Source organism: Grampus griseus (assembly GCF_964374135.1).
Source record: "Grampus griseus genome assembly, chromosome: 3".
NCBI classification, from domain to species: Eukaryota; Metazoa; Chordata; class Mammalia; order Artiodactyla; family Delphinidae; genus Grampus; species Grampus griseus.
Window position 1 is genome coordinate 154537533 of NC_139019.1, and position 12626 is coordinate 154550158.

General features: G+C 37.2%; 1 protein-coding gene across 5 annotated transcripts in view; it reads left to right on the plus strand.

Moving 5' to 3' along the window:
• The window catches only part of MAPK9 (mitogen-activated protein kinase 9), a 58437-nt gene that overhangs the window by 24632 nt on the left and 21179 nt on the right, over window positions 1–12626 (plus strand). For 4 of the 5 annotated variants that reach the window (XM_082649831.1, XM_082649829.1, XM_082649832.1 and 1 more), the window contains 3 exons: window positions 6276–6405; window positions 8916–8974; window positions 11385–11523. In XM_082649831.1, coding sequence (XP_082505957.1) covers window positions 6276–6405; window positions 8916–8974; window positions 11385–11523 — 328 coding nt within the window. Of the gene's footprint in view, window positions 1–6275; window positions 6406–7296; window positions 7353–8915; window positions 8975–11384; window positions 11524–12626 lie in introns of those variants that run through there. The other variant, XM_082649833.1, reaches the window with a different exon arrangement.

A 12626-nucleotide genomic window follows, 5' to 3' on the forward strand; every position in this document is an offset into this window, starting at 1 on the left:
ATATATAAATTTATTTATTTATTTATGGCTGCATTGGGTCTTCATTGCTGCGTGCGGGCTTTCTCTAGTTGCAGCGAGCAGGGGCTGCTCTTCATTGTGGTGTGTGGGCTTCTCATTGTGGTGGCTTCTGTTGTTGTGGAGCATGGGCTGTAGGCGGGTGGGCTCAGTAGTTGGGGTTTGCGGGCTCTAGAGCGCAGGCTTAGTAGTTGTGGCGCACGGGCTTAGTTGCTCCGCGGCATGTGGGATCTTCCCAGACCAGGGCTCGAACTCGTGTCCCCTGCATTGGCAGGCAGATTCCTAACCACTGTGCCACCAGGGAAGTCCCTTGTAGACTTTTTAATGGTGGCCATTCTAACTGCTATGAGGTGGTACCTCATTGTAGCTTTGATTTGCATTTCTCTAATAATCAACAATGTTGAGCATCTTTTATGAAGTGTTTAAAAAAAAAGTGTAATATTAGATCTGACAATGCTTAGAAGTGACAGTTACAACCTTAACATGAAATGGTTGGTATAGCTCTTATCCCTTTTTGCTTCCTCTAGTTCTGTACAAGCATGAATGTTGGCCTGTTCTTATACTGTTTTGTTTTCTGTTAGTATATATAAATAAACATAATGTCCACAACAAAATTTTTGTGATAAAGAAGATATATGCTATAAGGCATAGGAAGGCTATGATTCAGGAGAACTGAGTTCTAAGTCCAGCTCAGATCCTCATAGCAGTAGTTCTTAGTGACCTTGGGCAAATCATTGTGTCTTTATAGTTACACCTCTAAAATGTATAGTTTGGAACTTCTAATTTAAGATCAGAAACCTAAACAAAGAGACAGGAGAGCAGTAATCAGTGGATATGAGAGCATTTAACAAGTTTCTGCAGAGGAAGTGAGAATAAGTAGGTAAGACATTTGCCACAAAGAAGAGAACCTATCTATAGTAGAACTCCAAAGAGGTTGTGAGTATACAGATGCCAGATAAAAAAAAAGAAGATGAAACGGGTGGCTAGAAGTAGGGATGTTAATTAAAAGTGTGTCTATGAAACAGTTTTGCTAGTTGGCTCCCAACATTCCCACCCCTACCCCCATGCTCAGCATTTGCCCCTAGAGAGTGAGTAAGTAAATGAAGAATTATTAGGCCAGTATCTGGAGAAGGAGAAGCCTAGTAAGAGGAGCCCAGGATTTGGGGTGTTCTTTCCCTTGAGGGCATTTGAAAATTCTGGAGTGGGCAGCTGAGAGACTTAGAGTCCTTTGGACTGCCTTGTGGGGCTATAGGAGACAGGGTTTGGCATCCAGGGCCCTCTAAAGGGGCTTAGTGAACTTCCTTTGCTTTAACTGGGTCCGATAAAGGGCTGCATCCTAGAAGTAAGGATGAACCAAAAAGAAACTGGCCCTTGCAGGAACTGCCACTTAACTTCACATCATCTCATTTGCTGAACCCAAAGTGAGGTGAGCCCAAATTGCTAGTGCCCCCAGGTACCCAGCAGAAATAAATGTAAATTCTACCTGGAGGAAGATAGATCATACTGGATATCAAATTATTTCTAGATAGCAAACAGTTTTGCAAGTTCAAGGTGCAAGACGTAATCAGAAATAACTAGTCACACAAGGAGATTGGACAACATTCACAAAATCCAGCACAAACAACAGAGAAAAGAAACAGATCCACAGGGGTTATTGGCATTATTGGATCCAGACTTCCAAAGAGTTATGATGTTATGTTCCGGATGATAAAAGACAGTATGAAAAAGTTTTGGTGGAAAATGAAAACTTAAAACAACTAAATAGAAATTATAGAACTATAAGACATAGTAATTGAATTATGAAGTTAATGGGTGGGTTTAAAAGCATATTAGATATAACTGAAGAGAGAATTGTGATCTGAAAGATAGGTGAGGAAAAAAGTATCCAGAATGAAGCCTGGGGAGACAAAAGGGTAGAAAAATATGGAAGAGAGGATGTATTTGTTTTCTATTGCCGCGTAACAAATTACCATAAACTTAGTGGTTTAAAGCAGAACAACAACCATTTATAATTTCATAGTTCTGTAGGCCAGAAATCTGGGTGGGCTTCCCTGGGTTCTCTGCTTGGCATTTCACAAGGCTGAAATCAAGGTGTCACTGGACTGGGCTCTTATCTGGAGGCTCTGGGGAAGAATTTGCTTTCAAGTGCGTTCAGATTCTTCGCAGAACCCAGTTCCTTGCAGCTGTAGGTCAGAGGTCTCCATTCCATTCCCTTGCTCTCTATCAGCCAGGGGCCACTCTGCTCCTAGAGGCTCCCACATTCCTTCTCACGTGACCCCCCTTCCATCTTAAAGGCAACAACATGTCTAGTCCTTCTCAGGATTCAGATCTCTCTGACTTTCCCCTCTTCCCACCAGCCAAAACAAACTCTGCTTCTAAAGGGTTCTCGTGATTGGATTAGTGCCCCCCCACCCCTTCCCTTGTGATCTCCCTTTTGTTAAACTTGGCCCTCTTGCAGGACACAGGGTCAATATACGACAAAAAAATCAAATGCCTAGAAATTGATAGAACAAACCACTTCAGAAAACAGTTTGGCATTATCTACTAAAATAAACTATATGTAATACCACTTTTAGCTATCTACTCATCAGAAATGCATGCCCAGAACCATGTACAAGAATGTTTATGACCATGTTTTTTGCTTGTAAACTGAAAACAACCAATGTATCTATCAACATTATGTCATATAATCATAACAAAGGAGTATTATAGCGATGACACAGAATGAGTTATAGCTTCACACAACAACGGATGTACCTCACAAATATAATGTTGAGTGAAAGAAGTCAGACATAGACAGTTTCAAAAACCAGGCAAAAATAAATGATGCAGGGGCTTGAAGATACATGTTTAGCTGGTAAAAGCAAGGAAGTGATTATGATAAAAGTCAGAAGTAGGGGACTTCCCTGGTAGTCCAGTGGCTAAGACTCCATGCTCCCAATGGAGGGGGCCCAGGTTCCATCCCTGGTCAGGGAGCTAGATCCCATATGCCACAACTAAAAGATCCTGCATGCCGCAATGAAGATTGAAGATCCTGCGTGCAGCAGCTAAGACCCAGCACAGCCAATAAATATATTTAATTATAGTATAAAAATAAAGTCAGAAGTAGTTATTGTCTTTGGGGGGCAGGAAGGATAGTGATTAGTGGGGGGGAGCGCTTTGGGGTTGTTGACAAAACATGGTTCTTTGTAATAAATCATTAAGACGAGGAACAAAAAAGGAAGCAAAAGAATGAATACCAGACAGGCATACGCCTTCTCACCAACAGCACTCAACTTTGGAAATCATTGGAGCTCTGAGAGAAAATTGATTTTGAGCTTAGAAGACAAACTATCAATCAAGGATAAAGGAAGAGTAAGATAATTTATCTTCCATGCCCTTTTTTTCTGAGGAAATTCCTTGAGAGTGTACTCCAACAAGAAAGAATACAAGAACATGTAACACCAGAAACAGTGGAAGCCAGAGAAAAGAAATCCCAGGGCGATAGGTACACATCAGGCCTTGAAACCCCAAGAAAAATGTCTTTCTGAAAAATGGAATAGATTCCAAACAATAGATAATGTGAGTAAGGAGGTAAGAAGTACTAGTGACAGCTCTAAAGAGGTATATTTGTCTTCTCTTAATAAGAAAAAAAAAGTTTATTAGAAACTTGTGGTAGAAAAGTTAGAAAAAGTCACGATCTAAGAATAAAACAAATTTAAAGCAGCATGATGTTTGAGAACTTACGGAATGTTAGAAGAGAATCCATTTAACCTTAATGCTGGAAACAATCACATTCTCTTATGAGTGGCAAGGGTCATGTGATCTTTAGAAATGAAATGTAATCCTTGCTCTGAAATTAGTAATGTTTACATGTGTGCACATACATACATACACTCTGTAAGTCGATTTTCAACTTTTAGACACATCCTAAGGAAGAAACACAGAAGATTTAATTATAGGGATTGAAAGATGTGTTATTAAACTTGACCATTTAAGACAGAAATTGGAGGAAAAGAGATTAGAGAGCTGGAGGAAAAAGGAGATGAAGTGTAATATTCTCATTTTACATAGTGGGGAGCAAGAGGTTCCTTTGAAAGTTGATGCAGCAAGTTTAGGCATGTTATTTAAAGTTACAAGGGTGACCAAAGGAAAAGTTAAAAATAACATGAGAGGTCTTCCCTAGTGGCGCAGTGGTTGAGAGTCCGCCTGCCAATGCAGGGGACACGGGTTCATGCCCTGGTCTGGGAAGATCCCACATGCCGCGGAGCGGCTGGGCCCGTGAGCCATGGCCGCTGAGCGTGCGCGTCCGGAGCCTGTGCTCCGCAACGGGAGAGGCCACAGCAGTGATAGGCCCGCGTACCAACAACAACAACAAATAATAATAATAATAACAATAACATGAGAACAAAAAACTAGGAGGAGTTGGGGGTTTCAATGAAGTGACTAAATCCTCAGTGTTCGTAATGGGGAGTAAATAGCTAATTTCTGAAGTTGATAAATGAGGAAATAGTGATAAAAGTATATTCTTTGGAGTTGAGATATTACTAAAAGAAGTAAAGCCAGGAATAACTGAAGGTAGCTCCTCCTGGAGTTGGAACTAGGAATGGGGAAGCATGAGTCTGCTCAGATATTCAGAATTGGTCCATTTGGCTCATTGGACAAAAACTTTTGAGACCAAAAAAGGTGTGTCTGTTTTTAAATTCTCAAGACTGAGATATATATATATATATATATATATATATATATATATATATATATATATATATATATATATATATATGTACAAATCACATGTGCATGTATTAATGATTTGTTTCACAAATAGATTTATTTTTGACATTTTATAATCCATATGAATATTACATTTGCATATGGGCATGTGATTTTAATTAATTAATTAATTTTCTTTATTATTTTTTTTGGCTGCGTCAGGCCCTAGTTGTGGCACGCAGGGTCTTCATTGAGGCGTGTGGGATCTTTCCTTGTGGCATGCGGGCTTCTCTCTACTTGTGGCCCATAGGCTCCAGAGCACATGGACTCTGCAGTTTGCGGCATGTGAGCTCAGTAGTTGTGGCACACGGGCTTAGTTGCCCCACAGCATGTGGGATCTTAGTTCCCCAACCAGGGATTGAACCCAAGTCCCCTGAATTGGAAGGCGGATTCTTTACCACTGGACCACCAGGGAAGTCCCTGGGCATGTGATTTTACATCTGTGTATACATGAACACATAATGTGAATTAAAGAAAAAGTAATTCCAAAGTAACAGGAAGCTTCTAATAATTCTTAACCAAATGCTACAGCAGACAGCCTTTAATTTTAAAAAGTTAAAATTGAATTAAGTTTGGGTTTTTTGGCAAAAAAAAATTAATAGAAGTGAATAAGTGTAAACAGTGTTATAAACTGAATAGAATAAATAAATAGAAACAGTATTTTAAATGGTGCTTAGGTTCTCTGATGGTCTTTAGCAGCTTTTAACCCCTGATGAGGAGCCAAAAGGTAACAGTGACAGCAATCATACTGTTAGTGCTAGCTTGAAACTAGTACAGAAGGTACTCAATTTTTCCTGTCTATTTTCTGGAGGAAAATTAATCATAAATTTCAGCTGGGAACTTGAGATTCTGGAAACAAAGATCCTAGAAGATTTTATTTCTTAACCATAGTAGTATGAGGAGGTATTTCTAGCAGAATTTTATGTATAGCAATTGCTTATGTTAGGGATTTTGTATCTTGGGGATTTACCATGAACTGAGATTTTGGCTTCTGTTTTCCTTTTAGATTCTTACATCTGGGAAAAACACAATCAATCAAAATCTAGATTTATTATATCCGTCTCATGAGTTCAAACCATTTTCTCCACTGTGATACTCCAAAATATACTTATATTTCATTCTGTGATACCAGTGACTTTTTTTCAACTTATTGGCATATTTAAACTGAAGATTTTGTTTTCTGGGCAGTCTTACATGCTCTGTATTAAATTACTTGGTTCTGAACATAATAATCTCAACTAATATAATGAGACGTCCATGTGCAAAGATTGCTGAATCCCATCCTAGCTTCAGCTGCCATGGTGACGCCTCTGCAGAGGAGTCCGTTCGTCCTGCACGCTTAGCCAACTCACCTTGCTCTTAATGTGCAGAAGTACCAGAGTGGAAGCAAGCAGATTTTTCCTTATTTGTTATTCATTTAAAAAGATAATACATTGAATGTACATTCTGCATTGCTGTATATTCCAAAATCATCCTAATGGGTTGCCTATTATATTTCTTAATTATAGTGCTGCTTTTGATACAGTTCTTGGGATAAATGTTGCAGTCAAGAAACTAAGCCGTCCTTTTCAGAATCAGACTCATGCAAAGAGAGCTTATCGTGAACTTGTCCTCTTAAAATGTGTCAATCATAAAAATGTAAGTTATGTCTATATTTCCTCTAATACTTTAATGTTGTCAATGCTGCCATAATCATCTGGGTCTTTGGAGATACAATGAGTTTAGACCTAGGGTAAACTAGTGATAAAAATACTATTTAAATGGTTATATTTTATTGACAGAATTTTCAATCAACATTGGAGATATTGAAGTCAGCAAGAGGCATCATTGTCCATAGGAATTTAGGTCACTCAACACAGATGGGAATGTCAATTAACCTTGTAACCATTTGGTTTTCACTGTTTCCCTGTGTATAAAATGGCAACAGTATTGACCTGGCAAATTGAGAAATATCCAAATACTTTTTAGAAAAACGTTGTTCTATAAGTAGCTTTTACATATTCACATTTATTTAAATAAATGTTATTAGATGATGTTATATTCAAGATAGTTGTACTTGGCATCTCTACAGAAATCAAAGCATTGTAAATTTTAAGGAAAAACAGTATATCTCTAGAAAATGAGGTACTCAGGCCCATTTTATGTTCTACTACTGATGCCTGAGCATTATTTTGAACATGATTTTGATAACCTTGCCATGTTATAAAATTATAAAATGTTAAGTCTGGCAGGGGCTTTGGAGATCCCCTCCCATGTGACCTCTTTTTGTTACGGGGTGGGGGGGATAAGTATTTAAAAGTACACTCAACTCTATATGGCTCCTTTTGTTGTAACATTTATGCTGGATTTTTCTGGTGTAGGGACATTAAACACAAAACTAAGATAGGTTCAATCTTTTGAGTCTGTGGTTTGAGTTTGTTTTTAAATTCTCCAATGCATGCTTTATTTTACAGGTTTAAAACAAAAAGTAAAAAAGTTTTTTTTTCAGGTTACAAAAAAAATGTTTATTATTATTTTTAATTCAAACAGTATAAACAAGAAAGAAAAAGCCTTGAATCCCACCACCCACTATCATTAACATTTTGGTGAGCATTCTTATGCATATATATACACACATACATAAATAAGCTCAGTTATGTTATTACACATCCTGCTTTTTCCCTAGTGGAATGTTGCTAGATCTCATATACATTAATGAACATAGATATAAACCATTTTTTAAATGGCTACATAGTACAGATGCACAGTTATTCATTTAACCAATCACCTATTATCAGATATTTAGATTGTTTCCAGTTTTTTGCTATTATAAGCAGTGCTGCAGTGAACATCCTTATACATTGCATCTTTGCACACTTGTCCAGGTGAATTCCTTGGCCAAGATAGCTGGGTCAAAGACTATGCACACTTTTGGTTTTAATAATATATACTGACATTAACCTCAAGGAAGGTTAATTCCTTGAGGAATTAACCTCAAGGAAGACTGTCAATTTTACACTTTTATTGAGTATCTGAGTATGTCTTTTATTTCAAAATACCCCAGAGCTACATACTGTTGATTTGTTTTACCTTACCAAAATGATAGATGACAAATGATACCTTATTTTTATTTGTGAGGTTGATTTTCTTTCCATATCTCTATTAGCCATTTATTTTTATTTCTTGAGAGTTTGTTTTTCATGGCCTTTGTCCATTTTTCTCTAGGACTGTTGGTTTCTTTCTTATGCATTTATAGAAGATCTTTGTATATTAAAGCTGTCAACCCTCACTTTTCCATCTGACCTAATTTAGGTTGTTTTTGTCATACTGATTTTTGTTGTTGTGTTTAACATAATCAAATCTCCTAGGTTTCCTGTCATGCTTAGAAAAGGCTTTTCTACACCAGAATTGTATAAATGTTTATTCATATTTTAATGTTTCATGGTTTCATGTTTTAGATTTAAATTTTTGTTCCATTTTGAGTTTATCTTGGTGTAAAGATTGAAGTATGAATCTAGTTTTTTCCCCCTTGGCTAGCCAGCCACTCCAATCCTATATACTGAATAATTCATCTTTCCCTCAGTCATTTGAAATGATTGAGGACGTGTGTTTGATGCTCAAGCAGCAGAATTCATTGTTTAACCATTGGGGTGCCAGGACCAAGGCCTGTGGTGGGGTCCGTTCTTGAATCCTCCTTACATAAAGGTAATGTTAATAGGTAATGCTATGAGGCATTCCATCTTTATCATACCAAAAATATAAGCTTAGCCTTTACATTTCAAAACTTTTTAGAAATTTGGATATTGTATTTAAGTTTTCAGAGTTAACATATTGCTTTATTTAGTGTTTTTCTACTTGTAATTGCTACTTTTTTATGTTCAGAGCTAGAAAGACATTATGTGTTAAAATTCTATAGTAATAAGTTACTGGGGACACATAAAAGTGATTTGATTAAAAGTGCATATTATTTCCAAGTTGAGAATCCTAATCATTTAGCTTTTTTCAAATGCTGTGTAATAGAATGTTTTGGTAAAAGCAATAACAATAATAATAAATACAAAGCTCTGCTGTGATTTTTTTTCTAGTTTTAACACACTTTAATGTTAAACTTAATTTTTATAATCAAGTAGAGTCATTTGACATGCTGAGATATAATTTTCTCTTTTCAGATAATTAGTTTGTTAAATGTGTTTACACCACAGAAAACTCTAGAAGAATTTCAAGATGTGTAAGTATAATTTTTATTCAGTAATACACTGCTCATCAAAGAGTGAAAATTTAGAAAAGAAAGTAACTCCTTTTTTTACTTAGGAAATATAGGTGAGAACACATTTTTAAATGATATCCTAGCCACTTTTCTCTGTGGAAGAGAAATATTAAGGAAAATGAATAATAGTATTCAACTATTTGTGCCTAGATGGTTATCATTTCTACAACAGATAAAGGATGACTGAAAATAATTCTTCAGAGCAGACAGTGCCATTAATGCTGCTGATTTCCTTTACTGAAATATAAAATATAACATGTTTTTCTCTAGTCCCCAAGATTGTAGGGTTTAGGTGTTTATAATTATTATTTGAAATGGGTAAGTCATTAAACTTCCAAAATGTGAAATAGAATTATCTTAGTAATGATGAAATGAGATATTAATTTATTATTGAGATATAATACACAACTTTATCCTAAATTTATTCATGTATTCATTCATTCATTCAACAAATATTTGATTGCCAGGAATTCCCTGGCAGTGTGGTGGTTAGGACGCCATGCTTTCAGCCCGCAAGCCACACGGTGAGGCCAAAAAAAAAACCAAACAAATATTTGATTGCCAACTGTGTGCTAGACAGTCTCTTGAACTTGGCATACTTTAGTGACCAAAACAGCAAAAATCCCTTTCATTTTTTAAGAATCGCAGGTGGTCATATTTCTTCCTAGAGCTTGCAGGAAAGCCAGGGAAGATAGACAGTCAACATAACAAATAAGGAAATGATGTCATTCATTAGGATGTGTGGCAAATGTTGTAGAAGAAATGGAGCTGGGTAAGGGGGTTCAGAAGTGCTGGGCGTTAGGAGTCAGGTTGCAACTTTAAGTAGAGTAGTTAGGGAAGGACCTCACTGGATTGGTGACATGTGAAGAAAGCCTTCAAGGAAGTGAGGAGGTTAGTCCTACAGATATTTGGGGGAAGGTAGTATCAAGATAGAAGGAACAGGCAGTGTAAAGGAGCAGAAGAGGGAGTGTGCCTGGTGTGTTATAAGAACAGCAAGAGCCAGTGTGGCTGGATCAGAAGAAGCAGAGGAAAGTTGAAGAGGTGGGTTCAAAGAAGTGACAGGGCCAGACACTGCTGGGCCTCTAGGCCACTGTAAGGATTTTCCTTTACAAGTCAGTAAGACTTTCAGCAGGAAGAGTAAGCTTATCTGACTTATGTTTTAAAAGAATAACTTTGGTTTCTGGGTCGAGAACCCACTGTTAGAAGTAGGACACAGAAGACCAGTCAGGAGGCTATTGCAGCAATTCAGGTGAGATTATGATGGCTGCATTTAGACCAGAGGGGTGATAGTGATGGTAAAGGCAAGAGATAGGATGCTGACACTGTTTTGAAGGTAGAACCCCAGTGTTTGCTCCTAGAGAGGATGTGTGGTATGAGAGAAAGAGGAGCTGAGAGCAACACTTGGAGTTTTGGCCTGAGCACCAGAAGGATAAAAGTGCTCTCAACTGAGATGTGGAAGGCTACAGTCAGAACAGATTGCGAGGCAGGGTAGAAGGAACTCAGTTTTAGTTCAAGATGTCTGTTGGACACCCAAGTGGAACTGTGAAATAGGCAGTTAGATAAATGAGCCTGGAGTTCAGCAAGGGGGTCTGGGTTGAAGGTATTAATTTGGTAGTTGTCAGTCTATAGATGGTATTTAAAGTCTTGAGACCAGAGACCAGAGATCACCAAGATTGTAAGTACAGTTAGAGAAAAGAAGACCAAGGACCGAGTGCTGGCACTTCAACAGTAAGAAGCTGGGGATAGGAAAAGGGCACAGTCAGCCAGGATTGTAGGACTGGCCACTGGATTTAGCAACATGGAAGGCCGACATGGAGTCTTGAGGACAGTTTCAGCAAAGTGGTGGGGGCAAAAGCCTGATTAAAGTGGGATTAAGGAAAAATGGGAGAAAAAATTGGAGATGATAAGTATAGACACCTCTTTGGGGAGTTTTGCTTGCATAGGGAGCAAAAATATAGGATGGTAGCTGGTGGGGGAAGTAAGGTCAAAGTTTTCTTAAGATGAGAGCAATAACAGCATGGTTTCTATATTGGTAAGAATGATCCAATAGCAAAAATGTTTAAATATAGGAGAATTTGAATGTTTGAGATTCTATTTACTATGATATAAAAATTGTTTTGTATTTAACTTGAAAGGCATTTTGTTGTTAGTTGTTTTCATTTTTTGAAAACTTTTACAAACTTTCATCATACATTTGCTTCTTTTCAAGATACCTTATAAATGTTTAGGGAAAACAAGTTATCTTTTTACTTTAGTCAGTGCAGTGACTAGGTGGTAAGTTATTACTATTTCATAAAAATTCTAGTTTAATAACCATAAAGGAATTTTGGATAATTTTCATGTGTACATAGCTGATCATTTATTTCCCCAGGTATTTGGTTATGGAATTAATGGATGCTAACTTATGTCAGGTTATTCATATGGAGTTGGACCATGAAAGAATGTCCTACCTTCTTTACCAGATGCTCTGTGGTATTAAACATCTACATTCAGCTGGTATAATTCATAGAGTAAGTAGTGATACCATATTGTTTAGTTTTGTTTTTTAATCACAATCATTTCGTTGTCATAATCTCCAGTTACAAAAGAACATAATATTTTTTAAAAATTTGTCAATGTCGAAAATCCAAATAAACTATGGGATCATGTTACTCTTCCAAATATAGTTGAGATTAGAAGACATTTGTGGAATGCCTGGTTTGCCTGGGCCCATGTGAGCCACCCTGGATGCAGGCATGAGCCAGCTGTTCAGACTAGTACTGCAGAAAAATACTTCTTTTTTTTTTAAGTTTTTATTTGAAAGTAACTTAAAACTTAGAGAAAAATTGCAAGAATAGGACAAAGAACTTTACTCTTTACCCAGATTTACCTGGTGTTAATAGTTTTTCCATATTTGAAATCCTATTTTTAGTGAGCAAGGAATTTGGATTTGGGGTGGGGGAAAGTTAGAGGCCAAGTAGTATATGATACAGTTGCTTGAGAAGTCTTATGTGAATTATGGCCCAAGTGTTCATTGCTTACATCGTAAAATTCTACCACTCCAGCATCCCAGCCATACTGGTGGGAGCTTTCGGAAAGGTTCCAGGCAGATCTTTTGAATAGGCCAAGGCTGGAATTTGAATGATGGTGTTGCCTGTCAGGGGGTACATATTTAAAAAACAGAGAGATATTCTCTAAGCTGGTTTTATGAGTTTTTGTTATTTTCTTCACTTGTACTGCTGTGTGGGCAGATTATGATAGAGTTGTGTTTTTTTGTTTGGTTTTTTGTTTGTTTTTTTAGCAACTATAATGTTGAGTGAGACTAGAGGCAGAGATAGTTTTATTGAAAACATTCTTAGCATTCCTTAAATTATTACTATACTAATTTTGTTGACAGACTGTCTTTCAATATTATGTTTCAACAGCAAGAAGTTGTATTTTCTCTGAACTGAAATCTGGGGGGGGAAGAAGATAGTGAGACAAAAACAATGAAGCCTTTTCATACAAAAAAGAATAGAGAGATTTTTGATGGTGTAGTAGTAGTAATTCTTTTGGATCTGTTGGGTGCCAGGAAAGACTGTTTCCATCACAGCCACTGATCAGAGACCTAACACAGTAGCAGAGCCCACCAATC